Raw genomic sequence first — 20,823 nt, forward strand, 5'->3', positions numbered from 1 at the left:
TAAAAGGCCCATGTCAGGAAATTTAAATCTATAAGTTATGCTAGCAAATGCATTTAAAATTCACAAAACAAAGAAGTAGAAAAAAAAGCTTTAAACTTAAGAAAAATTCAACGAAAAAGCAAAAAATACTGAAAATTACCTAAAAGCAAGAAAACGCAAAAAAAAAAAAAAAAAAAATTCTGGTTCTAGCTGAAGAGAAACTGACTGATATCAGGTTTAACATTGATCTGAAGCCTCAGAATTCGTCGACTTCAGAGTCAGTGTTTGACTAAATACTTTCTGTTGGAATACAACAATAATTTAGGTCTTTCTCGATTCAAATTGATGAATGGTCCTATTGTTTTTCAAAGAATAATAAAATGAAGTACAGGGTCCGGCGGAATGAATAGCCTGATTTTAGTCACGTAGTACGGCGTTGCTGTTGCGCCTGTGCAACTACGTGTGTGAGCGCTGCATTGAGGAAGGACTGCCATTTGTAAGTATGACCTTGTGGAGTTCGGAACATCGAGCATCGAGCAGGCGTATTTAAAAAATAACGAGTCCCAAACACTGTGCAGCGGCTCTTTCGTCGTCATTTCCAGGTGGGCCGACATCAGAGCGTCCTGGATCATAGGACGATTGTACAGTGGGCGCAACAATTCAGGACTACTGCATCGTGTGCAAAAAAGAAAAGCCCGGGGCGACCAAAGACACAACGGACCCAGGAGCGAATGGGGGAGGCACGTCAAGCACTGATCCGAAGTCCTCAGCGTTCTGCTGCCAGAAATGCCTTGGCGCTAGGAATGTCAGATCGTTCCCTGCGGCGCATCATCCATGAAGACCTCCACTTCCACCCCTACAAAATGCAGGTCGCACAGAAACTAACCGAACAAGATAAACATGCCCGACGAACCTTTGCGTTGCGTTGCTTGGAACTTTTAGCAGCCGAGCCGCAGATGCGAAACAACATGCTGATTTCGGATGAGGCTCATTTTGATCTGCACGGTGGTGTCAATAAACAGAATTACAGATACTGGGCGTTATTTAATCCTCGTTGGCTGCATGAGCAACCCCTGCACAGTGAATGTGTGACGGTGTGGTGCGGTGTGGCATCATCGGTCTATATTTTCTTGAGGATCTTCATGGACGTGCGGTAACGGTTAATAGCGATCGCTATGTTCAAATGTTACATGACGTTCTCCTTCCAACGGTGAACAGAGACATATGGTTCCAACAGGATGGGGCAACAGCCCACACGGCCCGCCTGTCCATGACTGTCTTGCGGCGTCATTTCCTCGTCGATTGATTTCCCGATTTGGGGACATTCATTGGCCATCACGGTCGCCCGATTTGTATGCCCCTGACTTCTTCTTGTGGGGCTACCTGAAAAGTCAAGTGTACGCTACACGTCCTCATATCTTGGCTGAACTGAAGGCAAGGATACGTACAGCTTTGGAGGCAATCCCATTGGACATGCTGGAGCGGGTGATGCGAGCTTTCGTTCGCCGCCTGGAAGAATGCGCTGAACGTGATGGCGACCATCTGTCCGGCGTTATCTTCAAAACCAAGTAAAATGGCATATATGGTATGTAATGGCATCTATTATTCTTTGTTTTCAATGTGTGTTTCAATAAATTATTCGATTTGTTTCGACGTTCTGTTCTTTTTATATCCTACTATTCATTCTGCCGGACCCTGTACTTAGTGAATGGTAATAATCAAGGATATGTTGTGTAAATTAGTTTGAAAATTATAGCAGACTTTTCACAAGAGTGGAAAGTTAGTGTGTTGAAATACATCTCATCTCTGAATTGTATACCTTACTGCCAGAAATAAAAAACAAATACATTGAGCTGATGGAAACATTCGTCGAATTCCACACCGAATTACTTTTTGCAAACATTCTGAAACGAAAAATTATTCAACTTAATTACTAAACTCAATACCCAATGTATCTGAATGACATTAAAAAAAAAATTTTAAAAAAATGGAGTGTTTTGGATTTGAACCCGCGATCCTAAATTTTCAGGGAAAAAGATATGTGACATGAGTACTTTACCAATATTCTACATCGCTTGTATCAAATGCCTTGAAACGAGTTGATGATTGTGCAATCTACCACTTTTCCAACCGGCATGCATTTGCATTGCAAATTGCGAGAATTATTACTTTTTGCTCATTGCACAGTACTTAGCAAGATGATGTTATATTTTATTTGCATCAACTATTCGTAATTATGTCCTTTTGTGTTCAAACTTAACATCAATTTCCTCCTGGTGGTCCACGAGCCAGTGCAGTGTTTCCAACCTCACAACAGTTTCTCTGATTCCAATTTTAACATGCCGAATCGCATGTATTGTCTTAAATTATTCCTCATACTAGAGTTTTCTGTTTTGTTCTCTATTAATATGTTGGGCGAATATAGTTTCAGACTTCATATTATAAACAAGAATGTAAATCTCTTACCACAGGGTTTCTCACCTAGTAGAGAAACCTGTAGTAAAGTTGGCTACTCTGCTGGTTCTCAAGAGCTATGTTGCCAAATTAACGATTTCTGGACATAGAAATCTTTCAGGGCGGTCAAGTAACATTTAGAGAAGTGTACAAAAAGAATAATATTCGGAATGCATTTATCATGCATTTTCTGCCATTCAAAAATACAGTTTGTGTACTTGTTTTCCATTATTAATAAATGTGAAATTGAACGTTTTTTTTTAAAAAAAATGTTTAAAATAGTTTGTGAAATTTACGAGGATGGTAACAGCTTTGACACTACCACTACTGATGATGATGATGTCCTAATAATGCCATTATTATTGGTACATTTATCCTGGTACTACCCCCCCCCCTCCAAAAAAAGTTCGTGGTTGCGCCTCTTGTGCATGTGTGTGGGTGTTGTGAGGCGGTAATATGCAAGTTTGGAATAGGGAAAACATCTGCTTGTGGCCTTGAATTTTTTGAAAATTTACCTTGAAAACCAGGAATTATACTTGAATTTTATCATGGTCCTAGAGTAGCCACTCTGATTTTGTTTTAAGCAGTGTGGGGTATAAAGGCACCCAAATGCCAACCTCTCTCCCATGTAGTGCATTCTGCACTGTGTTGTGATTGTCCTTTCATCAATTTCATCTGATCACCTTTCATCCTCATCTTCACAATTAGCAAAAGTGGCAGGAAAGCAAAGATAAATAAAGCAAACCATTAAATTGTGTAGTCTGTCAACAAAACAATGGTAAGGGAAGTGTGTTTGTAATGAGATATTTGGCCACAATTTTTTTCCTTACAGTATTTACCCATTGAGACAAGTTATTTAATATTTTCTCTTGTAGTTTACAATTGTTGCAAGCATAAAAATAAATGTCTATTGAGGGGAGTGTGTGTTCTCCTGAAACATTACAGGAAGAAATATATTTTTGTATGTGATTTTAACTACTGTAGACTGCACGATAAAATATTCTACCATGCAAACAATATGTACATGCAAATAATAGAAACCTAATTTTACACAGGCTGGTGACCTGAGAATACTTGTTTGAATCAAATCACCTGGAGAGATACAGTTCCTAACTTAATGTTCTTATTGAATATAAGATAGTTACACTTTTCTTAAAACCATCACTTAAGCAATACACTTGTACTGTTAATATATTTGTAACAGTCCCCCAAGATGAGCATTTCATTCATGCTGTGTTCTAGGTTCATTCTATGGCATTCTGCCAGGTAGCATTCAGAAGCATGGCACAGGTGTCATAGACAACTTAGCCCTTTTTGTTGGAGTCCAGGAGCATAGCCATGCAGTCGTCATCGATGCTGGGAGCACAGGGTCTCGTGTGCTGGCTTTCACATTCCACAAATCTCTTATAGGTGATGTATATCTATTTACATTGTTATATATATAAGGGAAAGATCTAACTAACTACCTCCTATTGATTCAGTGAACTTTTTGCATTAAGGGTATGAGGGAGTCTTTCCGAAAGGCTCTCTCCTCTGTGGCAGATAGGAGCACTGTTGTCAACTTAGCTCTTTTGGAGCCAGATTGGCTCTTTCGTGCACTTGTTTGGTTATGTCCAACTATGGTGCCATCACTGGCTCTGGCCATACATAGACCAACTTTTGCCATAAATATAAATTTTGCACGTGATATTATTATATTGGCTATGTTGCCCCACCCCCTCTTAGCTCCCAAGCTACTTTTTTTATAGCACCGTGGCTGATGTGAAGATGACATGATATTGTTATTTGGGAATACTTTATTTTTGATTTCATTAGAGATGGGTTATGCTGCTGGATCTAAACTTAAAATTAAGAATAAATTGTCATTACTTGAAAGTTAATGGTAATAGCACTTCTTTAACACCTAAAATTACCCTAGGAGGCACTTTATCAAGCCTTCATAAATCTAGCTCCTTGAAAGTCAGTTTTAACTCCCATTAAGTTGAAATTTAGCTCCTTTACGTGCATCAGGTTTGGCAACACTGCCAGGATGGCAGCAAGAAGAAATGCATTGTGCTTATGGGAGTATTATTTTATTTGTTCTCTTGGGAATATCGAACTTCCGATGGCATAGAAAAAAATATAAACTGAAAGAGAACAGTTTGAAAATGTAATTCACAGGCGGAAAAGTCGAAACTTCCATTTGATTAGCTGTAACTTGAAGTTGATTCCCCATAAGGAATACATGGGATTCTGAAAATTCTTATTCATCATATTTTTCAAATATCGTGTGTAGCTTAATAATAGACATAAAAAAAGAAACGCTTCCACTTGCAACATGTGGAGAAATTCATACTCTCTCTCATACCGGGATTTTGTTTAGTAGCAGTGCCCATTCGGAAGATACTGAAATAAATGCACAACTGGTGCGAAACTGTAACACTTCCGCTTAGGTGAAATTTAGCTCTTTTATGTGCATCAGGATGGTGGTAGGAGGCAAGGAAAAATGCCTTACGCTTATGGAGGCATTATTTAAGTTGTTATCTCAGAAATATGAAATATCCAATGGCGTAGAAAAGTACATTGGTCATCGGAAAAAGATTAAACTCCTATTTTGTTACCCGTAACTTGAAGTTTATTCCCCATAAGGAATATATGGGATTCTGTAAATACTTATTCATCAAATTTTTGGAATATCTTGTCTAGCTTAATAATCAATTTTTAAAAACTGCTTCCACTTTCAGCATGGAGAGAAATTTAAGCAACTGGTGCAAAACTGTCACTCTTCCCCTTAATGGTTTAATTGCATCAATATTTGATCAAGCCACACATCATTGGTAGTACGACATTTGAGACCACTAGGTCAGTGAGGATTTGGTTGTTACTTGCTGCTGTGCGATGTTATGCCAATGTGCAGTACCATTTTTTGAAAATTTTGTTTGTAATCATTAATCATAACTGCACTTGTGGGGTATCATTTGTAATCGGGAGAATGCCCACTGTTATAATAATAGTTTTATTTACGAGGAACTTATCTTTCAGCATGCAGAATTTAATATTAGGCTGATCGATGTACAGTTTTGTGTTCCCATGCTCCAGGTTTTTTTAAATATTTTGATATCTTTGGGTAGTTGCACCTGCGGGGTATCATTTGAAGCACAGGAGGTCTACCTAGTGAAATAGATCATTTGACCAATATAACATGTAATTTTGCCATGAGTCATAAAAACAGCCTAAGTACAAGTTATTGCAATTTTTGCATATTGGTGTTGGGTGGTTCAAAATCATTCCAAATTACAATAATGACATTTTTTCCGAGAACTGTGGAAGGGTTTAGAATCAAGAGTTGACTGTAATATGATTAATGCATGTTTCAAAAGATAACCTTATTTTTTAAAAATTAGTAATAAATAGAAGAATGATTTGAACGATAAAAATTATGTTCATTTGAATAGTTATGACTTTCCTAATATGATTACCTCATCCAAACTATTTTTTGTGTTAATTATGTTTTTTGTGTACATTTAGATGGAAGCCTTAAATTAGACCACGAACTGTTTGAAGAGGTGAAACCAGGCCTATCGTCCTTTGCAGATGATCCAAAGCAGGTAATGTAAGCTCTTCCCCTTTCATGATATTTTTGTAAGAAAGGTATAGATTAATCAGTACTGATCAGATATTTGTGTAAATATCCTGTAATTTATTAGTTTTATGAATATAAAGGTGTAATTCGTGTATCTATCATTTTACACAAGATCAGTAGGACATCAGTATTTCTACGTTTTTATACCTTGACTTCATTGGTTTCTGCAAATATTTCATGAATTTTATGTACATTTCCTCACATTAAGCATTATTTGTTAATCCACTTGGATCCACAAAGTGTTTATTACCACTTGCAATTCTTATTGAAGTTTTTCCTCTGCTCTTGACAGGGTGCAGAAACATTGAACACTCTTCTGGAAAAAGCAAAAAATGTGATTCCGAAAGCGGACTGGAAGCGAACACCTCTGGCCATGAAGGCTACTGCAGGCCTTAGACTCCTTCCTCAGGATAAAGCAGATGGCATCCTTCAGGAGGTAAATAAATCTGTATTGCCACCATGTAGAATGTTGGCCATGCTCTCTAGTTACTGCTATTGTGACGTGGAGCAGAGGAAAACTTGCAGGAAAGATGTAAAATGACTTATAAAAGCTTCCAATATAACCGTAGACTCGTTCGAATTTGAATAATTAAAATTATTCTGTAATTTGAATTCCCCTTGAAATTCAAACCAAAATTCATATGTTATTTGAATTTTTGAACCTTTTAATTGGATAATTTGAAGGTAGCTATCAAGTGACAGCCATAGGAAAGAGAAAGTGTGTTTATGGGATTGCCATCTGCCCCTTTTGTGTTCAGGAGTTTCTCCTTCAATCCCCCTTCCCCACTAGTCAATGGTTTGTGAAAATCATCTTATCTGCACTCAGTTGTGATTAGGCAGGGTAAGTTGTTTCTAATGTCAGACCATTGCACATATACTAGTGAAGACTAGTTTCATGCAATAAATGAAATCTAAGGTTTTGTTAATTGTGTAAAAATAAACAAAGAAAAGTGAACAAAACCATGAGCTTCTTTAAGTGAGAACAGGTAGATAATGTTGTTACATGTGTGTTGATACAGTGTACTTATTTAAATTTGTTTTCCATTTACTGGTAACTTAATTATTATTGTGAGAGGAATTGTTTTTGGCCTGCACTGTAGGGCCACACATAAAGTACAGCAATTTTTACAGTAAGGTCCAATGCATATTCATTATTTTTGTTTTTACTACTATAGTTTTATTTTATTGATTTTCTTTAAAGGCATGCGGAACAGTTTCCACCTGGCTCTTCCGTTTGGATGTGAACTGAGGCACCTGCCCTCATGCCCCAATATGATGCCATCACTGGCTCCGGATCACATAGACCAACTTTTGCCATGAGTACAGAATATGAAATTTTGCATGTGACGTGATATTGTTATATTGGCTGCATCGCCCCACCCTCTCTTACTTCCCCAGCTACTTTCTTATAGCTGGGGAAGTGGTAGCGTCGTCACCTTGTAATCAAGGGGTCCCTGGTTCGATACCTGGTGGAGGCACATAGTGGTTCGGATCCCACTTTAAACTGTAGGTCCATTCCCAATTAGCCTTACTGTGCATAAAGTGGACTTAAAACAACCAGTCAGACATAATATTGTTTTCCGGGAATCCTCAGTTTCGATTTCATTTGACCATCGGTGGATTATTGAGATGGAAGATGCCGCCAGAAAACTAAGAATAAATTGTCATTACTTTAAAGTTAACGATAATAGCAACGCCGCCACCTCTTTGACATTTAAAATTAACCTTTGAGGCACTTTATCCAGCCTTCGTAAATCTAGCTCCTTGAAAGTCAGTTTTAACTCCATATAAGTCTAAATTTAGCTCTTTTATGCGCATCAGGTTTGGCAACACTGCCAGGATGGCTGTAGGAGGCAAGGAGAAATGCCTTGTGCTTATGAGAGTATTATTTAATTTGTTCTCTTCGGAATATCAGACTTCCGATGGCATAGAAAAAGGTATCAATGGGAATATGACAGATTGATGATGATTTTGACCAGCGGAAAAGTCGAAACTTCCATTTGATTAGCTGCAACTTGAAGTTGTTGAGGTTTCTTTTCCTCCATAAGGAATACATGGGATTCTGAAGATACTCATCATAATTTTCAATTATCGTGTCTATATATATATATATATATAGTATCAGTGGCCATTCAGACGATATTAAAATAAATGCACACATGGTGCATAACTGTAACTCCTCACCTTAATAATGCTAATGTTTTCATGTCCCCTTAGATTCGAATTAAAGAAAAGGTTATGAAAAAAATAGTTATTAAATTAAAGTTAAAGTAAAAGCTTAGAACTGTTTGGAATTATAATTTAGGAATTGTATTCTTTTTAGATGTTTTAGCATGTTTACAAAACAAAGTATGTGTTGTTTAGAAGTCGGGAATGGTAGTGAAATTTTATTTGCGAGTCTTCACATGCAAAAATAGGGTGGGTCCTCTGTGTGGAAACACCCATTTAGGAAGGGGGGGAAACTTGATGTCTATTTCATTTTTTAAGTGGAAAAGTGATCATGTAATGTAACCTTAATGGACACTTTCACTAGGAAAACAATGGTATGCTAATTTCAACATAACTTTAAGCCTTTTGCTCTCTTCAACCTCAAGTGATTTTCCTTACATATGGAATAGTGGACAGTGATGCTAACCCAAGAAGAACTAGTGGAGATTATTCTAATCATGCAGCTAATTCCAGCAAGTGTTGTTCAGGTTCACTACCAAGTTGATAATTTTGAGAAATCTATACAGTTAACATGATCTACCAATATACCTCCAACGAAAAACATTTGAGGTTTAAGAAGAATAAGCACTAAAGTTCTTGTCAAATTCTAGTCAATTTTGATGTCAGATGACCACTGTTGCATTCAAAAATTTAAGTTTACCATAAGATTTGTCATGTATTATGTATTGAGACATTTGATTCATGTTTCCTTTTCTGTATTTGGTTTTGACATGTTTCCACACCTAAGAACCACCATATATATTATTTTATTGTTCCTTTATCTGTGTAGAAGTTGATGTAGGTTTGGTTTCATCCTTTTAGGCAAGAAACTTCTTGGACAAGTCTGGATTTTACACAAATAAAAATTCTGTATCCATTATGGATGGTGATGATGAGGGGCTCTTTTCATGGTTCACTGTAAATTTCTTGTTGGGTAAGTATTGTACTCTCTCTTTGCTTCTGTCAAAACAGGGACAAGATCTAGAATTTAAGCTACTGATTTTAGTTTTCTTCATCTCAAAGCAGGTTGATCTTTGACTTGTGAAAATCTGAGCAAGAAATAATATGTTGCCTGTCTGTTGCACCAGAATAAACATCAAATACTATCAAGCTAATAATAGCCCTTAAAATAGTTGCAAAAAATAAAAATACAGCACATACCTGGGTGAGGTGGAAGGGTTAAAACATGGTTGTAATACATGATGGATGTGGTAAACTAGGTTTAAGTATTACCTACATGATCGGAAATAACTATTCAATTGTGGAACGTGGAAACATGAAATTTCAAGTAGTTAATGGTTGTAATCCCGTGTGGAATTCCTGGTCTCCTTTCGGGCACATTCTCAGATGGCAGATAGAGGAAAGCTCACTAGATATAGTGGGCACTGGGCAATCAAAATACCCAGGGTGGACCAAAACTGGGACTACTGCCGGGATCTACAAAGGCTACAGGAAGAAAACCCTGAAAACAAATCACCTGGCCCTCCAGGTTGGGGGTTGAGCATAAGGCTGACACCTTTATCTTGTAAAACAGCAACTGGTTGAGAAGCCAATAAATTATGGCAGTTCAAGAAACAATATGGAAAGGGCAGGATACCTTTAAGTCAGGAAACCACACAGTGTTTAATAGTGGCAGAAACGTAAAGGAATATGGAACAGGTTTCATTGTAGACAGGAATATGAAAAATGCTGTACTCAATTTCACACAGATAAAAGAGAGAATATGCACTATGAGGGTCAAAGAAGGAATGTGTAACATCACAGTAATCTGTGTATATGCACCAACTGAAGAAACTGATGAGATCAAAGATGAGTGTTATGATAAATTGGCGTATGTTTGATACAGCACCACAACATGATGTAAAACTATTAATAGGAGATATAAATGCGAAAATAGGAAAAGAAGAAATCTTCAGAAAAATAATTGGCAAAGAATGCTTACACAATGACAGTAATGATAATGGTCTGTGCATAATAGACTGCTGTAAACAAAAGAATGGTAGTTAAAAGTACTCGGTTGCAAAGGAAAAACAGAAGGAAACGTGGATCTCACCAGATAGAACCACAAGAAACCAAATAGACCACGTGGTAATAGATGATAGACATTTCTTCAGATGTAATAGAAGTCAGTAGCTGCAAAGGTGCAGACTGTGGATCTGACCACTTTTTAATAATTAAATACAGACAAAAAATTGCTTGTTATAGAAATAGCAAAGGAATGAAACAAGAAAAATATGATACAGCAAAGGTAATAAAAGATGAAATGTATGGAGTAAGATATAAAGAGTTATTAAAGAGGAGATTGGAAGAGGAATGGCATAATTCTGATATAGAGGGAAATGGAAAGCATTAAGAGACAGCATTCAACACATGGCAGAAAAAGTACTGGGTAAGAAGAAACCAAAGAGTTGAATGGTGGCATGAGGAATGCAATAGTCATAAGAGAAATAAATGAAGCAAGGAAGAAGATGATAAACAGAAATACAAGACGAAATAGAGAAAAAATGTTCAAAGAGAAGAGTGGAAGATTAATTATGTAGAAGAAAGGAGAGAGAGTATGAGAAGCAAAAAATAGTAAGAGATAGAGGAGACATGGAAAACAAGGGAAAGGATAAATTACTTCTGGAAACTAAAAGAAGAAAAGAATGGATTTCAACACAAGAGTTGCCTTCTGCAAAGATAAAGAGGGGAAACTGATAGGAGATAAGGAAGGTATACTAAATAGATGGGCAGAGTATAGTGAACTATTGAATGGTGATAAGAATGAATAAGAGTATAAGGACATGGGAAACAGTGAGGACGAAAGAAGCTTGACGGTAGAAGAGGGAGAGGAAAAGGATATGGAAATGGAGGGTGCAGACTAAGAATTGATAAAACTCCCTTTGAGAAAAAGAGGTTAAAGAAGCAATTGGAGAACTAAGGTAGGAGAATGCCCCAGGAGGCTATAACATAACTGCTGAAGGCAGGAGGGGACATGATAGTGAGCAAATTAGAAGAACTGTACAAACAAATATGGAAAGAAGAGAAAATGCCACAACAATTGGGAAGAGATCATATGGCCAATACATAAAAGTAAAGATAAAATGGTAAGTGTGAAAACTACAGAGGAATTACATTTCTCAATATGGCATATAAAGTATTTGCAAATATACTAGTCAGGAGACTTGCCACACTGCCCAGTAGCAGAGATGATCGGAGAATACCAGTGTGGTTTTAGGAGAAACAGATCAACCACAGATCAAATTTCTTCAATTAGAACGATAATGGAAAAGTGCTATGAATACAATATTGACCTGCATCACCTCTTCATTGACTTCAAACAGCCATATGACAGCATCAAGAGGAACAAACTGCTAACAATCATGAAAGAAATGAAAATTCCAATGAAACTAGTAAGATTAACAAGAATGACATCAAAAGAAACAACAAGTAAAGATTGAGGGAGAATTTTCAAGAGAAATTCAAATAGAGAGAGGAGTAAGGAAAGGAGATGTCATGTCAACCCTGTTATTTAATCTAGCACTAGAAGTCTATCAGACATTTGAGAATAAACCCAGGAGGGACAATCTCTAATAGGATCTGTCAATGCCTAGCATATGCGGATGATGTTGATCTCATAGGACGACACAAAACAGAACTAAAGAAGGAATTTCAAAAACTAGAAGAAGCTGCCGAGAATATAGGACTACATGTAAATGTACAAAAGACTAAATATATGCTTACATCAAGAAGAGAGTGGAAATTTGAGAGAATGATAAAGGTAGGAGGTAAAGAATTTGAGAGATGTGATAACTTAGGATCAATAACAAACCAAACAAACAATAATCTGATGAAATCAAGTCAAGGAAGTAGATGTTCAATGGCATTGAAGATTTTTTTGTTCAAAGAGATAAGCAGAAAAAACTAGATTAATATATACAAGACAATTGTATGCCCAGTTGTAACCTGGACTTTAGTGATGGGAAAGGAAGATCTTGAGAAGAATTTTTGGAGCAGTGATAGAGAACGAAATCTGGAGGATAAGAACAAACATAGAAATACAAGAACAGTATAATAATCTGGATATTGTAACGCAGATTAAGTGTGGACGAATTAGATGTGTGGTGAATGGAAGATTGCAGAGTGCCCAAGAAGGTGTTCTTGAGACTTAAGGTATTAAGCGGGGACGAGGTGGAAGAAGAAGGAAAGGAAGACGTAGGAAACGATGGCTTGGCAACGTGCAGAAAGACCTGAGAGGACTGGGAGTCCGGAGATGGATGTCGAAGGCAAAGAATAGATGATTGAAGGCTGGTTGTGAAGGAGGCCCTACATGGGCTGTAGCACCAAGGAGTAAGTAAGTAATGGTTGTAATACTTCCACTACATACTATTCTTTTCTCCCATCTTTGAAGAAGAATCAGTCTGTCATAAGTGGAAGACAAAACGAGGCACATGTTCTGATCTTTTTTTTTTTTTTTCAAATATGTTGTCTTATAAAAACCTGAAGAAAAAAGTGAAAAAAAATGCTGAAGTAAATTGACATTGTGACTCAAACAGGGTAAAACAAAAGTTTCTTGAAGTACTGAAATTTTTATTGTGTGATAATTATTCCTTGGTCCAAGTTTAGATTGTGTAATTCTGATATCATTTCACACACAGAGATATATTTTACAATGAAATTAAGTGTATACAGGTCTTAACCATACTGAACAAGTTTTCTGCATCTTGTGCAGAACTATTACTATTTTTACATCCTGCTCTGGTATGCTTTCATGAGTAGGTTAGGTAGGTGAAGTTTGGTACTCTCAGCATTATAATTACACTTACAACCATATGCTGTTACATTTCTTCACTTTCTAATGAGTTTTCCATGAAGGGAGGGAAAAAAAGCTTCAGATAGCAGGAAATTACAAGTGTAATCACTTCAGCAATACATTTTCACAATGTAATTTTTTGCAGAATAATTTGTGAGACTTAAGAACATATAAAGTTAGTTTTTCCAGGCTTACTTTCACACTCATTCCCAGTATTCTAAATGCATTTTTCATCTACTTGCACAACTTTTAAAATTCATTACACAATCTGAAATTGATCCCAACATTTCTGTTGCAGATCGCCTTGGGAGAAGTGCAGAGCATACTGTGGTAGCCTTGGACTTAGGTGGAGGATCGACTCAAATCACATTTGCACCCAAAAATGAGGCCACAGTCAAAAGTTCCCCATCAGAATATATGCACCATATATCTGTTTTCCACACTTCACTGGATATCTACACTCACAGGTTCGTTGATAATATCTATATCAGGCGTTCTCAAACTTGGACCTGTGTACCACCAAACCAAAAATCATACTTTTACGGTACCACCGAGTATTGTTACCGGTGTTTTCAATACTAACATTTTAAATTGTATGATCATGTTGCCAAATGCTAGCTACTAATGATTATACAATTACTAAAACTACTTAGATTACCTTATTTTATTGACAAAGGAAGATATAACTGTGTTTCAATATTTGGAGACAAATTTTACAATAATTTTCTGTATATTTCTACCAAGCTCGTATAGCAGTACTGGTATGCATACCATAGTTTGAGAAACCCTGATCTATCTGGTTAGGTCTTTTTGACTTGCACAGTTGTAGATAAACAATGCAAAAAATCAGTTGGAAACTGAATGCACCCATCCATTTGTGTCAGGTAGCCAGGTAACATTAAGAACTTTTTAATTAGCCAAGTTATGTTTACTTCAAAACTTAGTCTTGAAAAGGCTAGGCCCAAAACAAACTGCCTTGTGCAGTGCCGTAGCTAGCCTTTTTGACAGGCAGAACCTTCCACTGGTGACCCCTCCCCTACATTTGAGATCTTTATTTTAGTGAACCTTGATCCATCTTTCATCATTCTGGATTTTCGATTTATACACTCCACTCAAGTAGGCATAAAAATAATTGCAACTGTACTTACGTAATGACGTAACTTTTGAATTTTTTTGAGAAAAATCATTGTGTCCATTTCAAATATAATATAATTGGACACAAGCCCCATCATGCCTGATCGTTATTAACCCTGATCGTTATCATGGACATTGATAATCACACAACTACTATGGAGGGATCTGTCAGACTGCTGTTTTGATTTTGAACTGTGAACTAGCAGTTTTTCTATATTCAATTTCTGACATGTTTCATGTGACTTGGCATGGTTATAGAAGATTATTGTAATAAAATAAAAAAAATTAAAAAAAAAGGTACAGTGCTCCCCTGTGCTTAGCACCACGCCATGAAGGTGGTGTGGGGGTAATGCCCCACACTTTCTTGATCCGGTCGTAAGTGGGGGTGATGTGATCAGCATCATGCCCCTGACCAATTTTACCCCCAAGGGTTTCCCCCAGGTACCCATGTCATTCAACACTGGGTGGGCGCCGGGGCCGCTTCCAACATTAGAAAAGTTCCCAGATTTGAACCGGCTGGGGAATTGAACCCAGGCCCTTTAGCATGGTAGTCAGATGCGTTACCGACTGAGCCACTGCAGCCACTCTACTTACTTATTATTGTAAAGCAGTTTTCAAAAATTGCAACAAACTAACACACTAGCATTCTTAAACCCGAAGGTTTATAGCTGCAGCAACACAAGCATTCCATCCGTCCCTATCCTGGGCAAGATCAATAAAAAAATTGCAACAATGGCTTCTTTATTATTTTTTAAATTCCAAATTCTTAAAATTTCTACATTTTTATGTAAGGCAGGCAGTTCAAAGTAATATGCAATATTTTTCAGAAATTGAAAATGAGTTATGAGCCATTTTTAAACACAATGTAACTACCATTATACATCTGTCAGACTGCTTGCCAGATTATAGAATTCTATAAAATTTGAAGAAGAAAAAAACAAAGGCAAGACCTTGTTACCTTGACAGCTTGTAGCCAGCATCCCATTTGAAAGGTATGGAAAAGTGTCCACTTGTGGTTGGAAGGGTGTGAAAAATAAAGTAAAATACAATTTCAGCATAGTCTGAGAGGAGGTCCATAGTAGTTAAGATTTATTCATATTTTTGTAATAGTTGGCATATTTTTATTTTAGTATTAATAAAAAGTTGGAATGGTACAAAAATATACATATTACTAAGGTTAAATGTTTTCATAATGTTGAGTACTTAATTGATTTTCTCCAGAAATAATATTACTATAGCAGTTACATTAATATTAAAATATGTAATGATCCTGCTTGATCGCCACATTTAGCAATCCTACGTGGTCGCCATATTCTTTAAAATCTTTTGTTAAAGATTACGCTTTTAGAAGGAACATGACTTCACCCAATAAGCAGCCAGTGCTGTCGTGCTTTTGCCAAACCAACTGCTAGCGGAAGGGAAACACAGATAATTCACTGTGTCCAATATTCAGCTTTTTATGGGTATAATGCATGGACGTGATATTTGAGTACAATGAAATATATAGTGAAGAATTCCACGCAGGATTATATCATATATCTGCAGCATATAAGAGAAACTCGTACCTGAAAGAAGTTTGAAGGTAAGTATTTATTGTAGGGGAACTGCAAGGTCATCATCATCGCTCTTGTTTCCGTTTTCTGGCATGTTTCCCAGGAGATTTGAATAGGGGTTTGCCGATTTCTGTGGTAGATACTTTACCCTGTTTTATAATGTGCAACACAATATGCACACATACACCACACACTTTAGCCATAAGTTCTCGACTCTGAGGAAATACTGTTTCAGCACGCACGTCTTGCGAACGCCAATTCCTTGAAGTAAGAATAAGCTTTAGAACTAAGATTTCTGTCTTGTGAACGTAATAAGAGTATTTACCCTTGGTGCCTGTACTACTGGTACGTACTAGGTTTCGAGAGCGACATTATTAATTTGATTTGGTTTATTTTACTTTGCTTTTCTGTCACTTTTGGCTAATTGCGAAGATGGGAATGAGTGATGATATAATGAAATTGATGAAGGGACGTTCATAAACATCCATGTCCAGGCCAGGATTCGAACCCGTGACTCCTGGCATCGTAGAGCGATATGCTAACGACTCCACAATGGTGCCGGCGCGACATTATTAAATAACACTCACGCAACACACACTATTGCACAACTATCAAGCATAAGGGCTGTATTGCACATCGCGCTACGACCCCAGGGGTCCCGGGTTCGAATCCAGACCTGGGCATGGATATTTGTGAGTGTCCATTGATCAATTTCATCATATCATCACTCATCCCCATCTTCATAAATTAGCCAAAAGTGGCAGAAAAAGCGAAGTCAAATAAACCAATCAATAACAGCTGTATTGAATCTTCTCACAACTGTTCTTCATGCCGTACGAGTAAAATTATCTTACACCGACCTTGTTATGAAAACTCTGAACTCAAAACTGACCCAGACTCGCAATGTTTGTGAACACACAAGACAATGAAAGTCATTATGCATATTCAGCCGAATATGACACCCATATCTTTACCAAGACCCAACAACTCATCAGGGTCAACATGGTGGCAACGAAAAAACAACAGACTGAACACTGAAGGAAAATGCAAGGGTCATTGGGTCATTGTGTGTGTGTAGAGACGTGTTGTTTCCCGTGTTTCTTATGATAACTCCGGCTATAAGTGACTGAAATTCATGGGACTTGGACAGTCAGGTTCAAAATGTCGTGCCCCATCTTATGATGAACCTTAATGTGGCGAGTTTTATGAAAACTTCTTGCGTGCAAGAAAAATACAGAACACGGCGTTTAACTCGTGCGCTGCAGTCTTCTAACTACAACGTTGCACTCCTGCCATCGGCTGGTTGCCACGCACACCCTCTGCATGGCTCCGCCCGATATCGCTTCTAAAACCGTGTGTCGTATAGTTTAATAATGCACAAGTGTTACTAGAAGCACATGGCAACACAAAGTATCTTTTACGTTAGTGATTTTATAACGGTACCATAATGAGTACCATTATAATATAAAAATAAAATAATTCTATCAGTTAAAATTTACGATTTGAGATCGTATTTGGAGATTTATATTTGCCTAAAATTAAATTTACTTCACTTTGGCTTTGTTTTAATTGAAGTACGTATCTAAACTTCAAACATTTAAAATATTTTTATAACTCAGCGATGTAATTTGGTTTGTGAAGGATCAGGAATGTACTTACCGTAGATTGCCAATTTATGCAAAATCGCACATAAGTTTGTTTTCAACAGGTTTTACTGGATCATTCATAAGTATATGGGTACGAACATGTATTTAATATGCATTACTAACACGTACAAACCATTTGAAATAAGTTTTGGTAGAATTTCGACAGTAAAATTAAGATTTGTTACATTAAGTGTCTTTAAGAGTAATCCTAAAGTTATAAAGTTGTGAAACATAGCCAACTCACATAGAGGGAAAAATCTAAGTATTTTAAAATAATCAAATTTATATTTGTGTGGAGAAATTTTTAAACTAGTGTTTTGTAGATATTGAAACAATTGTTTCAGTGTTGTTAATATTTTATTAAAGGTATGGCCCCAGGTAAATAAATTATTTATATAAAAGGCGAAGTTATTATTTTGTATTTTGCTATACTCCAATTGAATTGTTTTATTTATCGCTGATGGAGAAGTAATATGATTTTGATTTAAAATATTAAATTTAAAATGATTTAGGTTGGGAATAGAGAAGGCTGTGTATTGTTTATTGTTTTTTGTTAGTGGTATTTGAAAGAATTTTGAATGTAAATTTGTATTAGAATAGTATTGTTTTTTGTTTATATTGTGCAAGATAGATTGAATGGAAGCATCGCATCGAACACAGAGTGTTTATTTAAAAAGCGACCGTTTTGAATAAAACGGTAATTTTTGTTACGCTTTTTTACAAGAATAATTGGCGAGTTATAAGGATTTGTACTATTTTGGATTATTTTTTGTTTTTTTAAAGTTTTAATTTGTTGTTTTATTTTTGTTTGCAAATGTACTGTGTGTGTTGTACAATGGCGGACACTGCGGGAGAGGTATTTATGATAGGCTTTTGAAAGTTTACAGCAGACGCTATTGTATATTTCCGGCACACATTGTATGGCGATATATTTTGTATGTTGGTTGTATGCGAAAATGGAAGGTGTATTGTGCTGTTGTATATAGTATGCAAGGTGCCCGGGGGCTGCGACGCCTCGATCACTCCAAGAAGGGGAATATTAAATATGGCTATTGGTAGGATGAAATTGTTTACAGGTGGCCTGGCAGGTTGCTGATCCACAGGGGTGGGGTCTCAATATATTTGGGTTGTTGATTGTAACTTTCCTTTCATAGCCAAACAACTTCGTACTTTTAAAATACAAAATAATTACTTATAAATTTACAAATTATTTTAATACCCACCTTAACTAAATTATATAATAAAAAATACTTGCATTTATATATTTTAGCTTTCCCACACATCATAAAATCTAATTGAATATTCCCATAAACAAAAACACATTTAAAAGCAAGCCACATTTCAGTCAGCCTCACAGACTCAAACAACAATCTCTTAAATTTAATTCACAATATTACTAAAGACTCCAATTTTTATTAATAATTTTCATATTTTTTTTATTAATTGTAAAATCTTTATTTACCTTTGATAATTAGAAAATATACGAAAACACGTAATAGAGTATTGTAATATCTTTTTTATTGTACCAACTTTGTTTTACAATCAATTTCATGTATTTACGATGTACAATTGTATGATTATTACTTAAAAAATATTATCAGTTTATATTCTGTGCATATGGTTGTAACAGTGTGAGTTTGGATACACTGCATCATCTTAAAGATCGCTGACTCAGAGGATGGAGTCGTTAAATTTTACGGAGACTTAAATTGGGTTTATTTTTTATATTATAACAAGATTTATCCGTAAAATGTGATAATCCTGTTACAAAAACATCGCATTTGTTTTTCGATCTTCAAAAAGGCCGTGATGAGCCGTTAAAGTTCAAAGGACATTGAATTAGTGACCCGTCGGAATGACGAAAATTGGTCGCCATCTTATCTTCACAAAGATGTTTCAGATAAGTATTTTCGCATTGCATATAGCCATAAAATGCAACTTATAAGTTATTAATGTGGACAAGTATATTTTATTTTGAATTTGAAGAATCTACTGAACTTATGTATAACATGTGTTAATTTTGTTCGTCGAGTGAATCGAATGTTTGATAATAATTGTCTCGATAAAAACTTCGCAAAGCTGGAAGATTTTACATGTGGAGACAAAGTGACTTGGTATCTTGTTTAATAGGAAAAGAACCTTCAAATATAAAAAGTGATATCTAAAAACAAAATCTTAGTTTATTATATATATATATGTATACTGAACAATATGTAAGAATTATTAATTTTCTTTTAATACATTGTTCTTTAGCTATTGATTCGTGGTAATTTTATTACTCGAAAGTTAAAAACACTATTGGGTCAGTATCTAAATACGTATAAATCTTGGACTTGTACTTTTTTTTTAACGTATGACATAAAATTAAGAATCAATTTCATCCATTTTCTTATGTATCTTTCGTAATTAATGATCTTAACGTCATTGGAGCCATGTCATTTACTCTTTTATTATATCTTAATGATCCCGAATTTTACTTGTGGCTAGGTCCGTTTTAACAGTTGTGACATTACCAAATTTTGGGTTAATTATTTTTTTTCGTCAGTTCCTTATTTTTACCATGCTTTGACACTTCTGACATGATATTAATGGATTTCGTCGGGTTAATTTTCTAATACCAGGGGATATAGTTTATACCATCTACATATTACTTTTATATATTTATCAATATTTAATCCTAGATATTTTAGTTTATTTTATTGTATATTGATCATGTGCCAACAAAGGGCATTTAGTGCCATGTCATAACTTTAGTTTTATATTGCACATTATTTTATATTTTGGGAGAAGCCAGGGGCTATATATATATAATTTAGTCAATATAAACATATATTACTTTTGATGAAGTCATATTTTCATGTTAATGGTGTTCCAGTGTTAAGGCGTCAAATGACATTTTCCGCCTTTTATTTTATTTAGCCTTCATTCAAACTTTGTTTTATAATTTATATCACTTATTGGGCAGTTTATTTTATTTTAGTTTATTTATCTTTACTCATGATTTTCACTTGCCTATAAAAGACGATTACTTTACACATTTTTTATATATTTTAAATATTGAATGACTAAGAGCAATGTAGTCTTTCCAATGTCCTACCTGTTTCCTACCCTGTTCGGAAATTCCACGAGTTCAAGGAATTTCGAAAGTAGTCCAGCGATTTTTTTGAGGCCAGAAGAAGAACGCATTCCTGAAGGCTTTGGAGCTCACCAGCCTCATTTGGATTTCAGCGGTGTATGTCACTGGTGTGAGGGCTGAAATCGCCAGGGATTTTCACCTCAAGATGCCCCTTCTGCTGTTATGCATCTTCGATAATCACAATCAGAACGACCTATCCCCTTTTTGGTCATCTCCGCCCCTGTTCCTATTATCTACCACCAATTGGGACCAGCGTAGCAGCAACGGAAATCCTATCCCAAGTGACATCCCAGGATCGG

The 20,823-nt window shown here is 36.0% G+C and overlaps 1 protein-coding gene across 4 annotated transcripts in view; it reads left to right on the forward strand.

The window, feature by feature from the left end:
• Positions 1 to 20,823, forward strand: part of LOC145979040 (ectonucleoside triphosphate diphosphohydrolase 5-like) — a 45,661-nt gene that overhangs the window by 15,820 nt on the left and 9,018 nt on the right. For all 4 annotated transcript variants that reach the window (XM_083112118.1, XM_083112120.1, XM_083112119.1 and 1 more), the window contains exons 3-7: positions 3,676 to 3,843; positions 5,941 to 6,020; positions 6,348 to 6,491; positions 9,086 to 9,197; positions 13,354 to 13,522. In XM_083112118.1, the coding sequence (XP_082968244.1) occupies positions 3,676 to 3,843; positions 5,941 to 6,020; positions 6,348 to 6,491; positions 9,086 to 9,197; positions 13,354 to 13,522 (673 nt within the window). The remainder of the gene's footprint in view (positions 1 to 3,675; positions 3,844 to 5,940; positions 6,021 to 6,347; positions 6,492 to 9,085; positions 9,198 to 13,353; positions 13,523 to 20,823) is intronic.

Source organism: Lepisma saccharinum, chromosome 25 (assembly GCF_977018435.1).
Source record: "Lepisma saccharinum chromosome 25, izLepSacc3.1, whole genome shotgun sequence".
NCBI classification, from domain to species: domain Eukaryota; kingdom Metazoa; phylum Arthropoda; class Insecta; order Zygentoma; family Lepismatidae; genus Lepisma; species Lepisma saccharinum.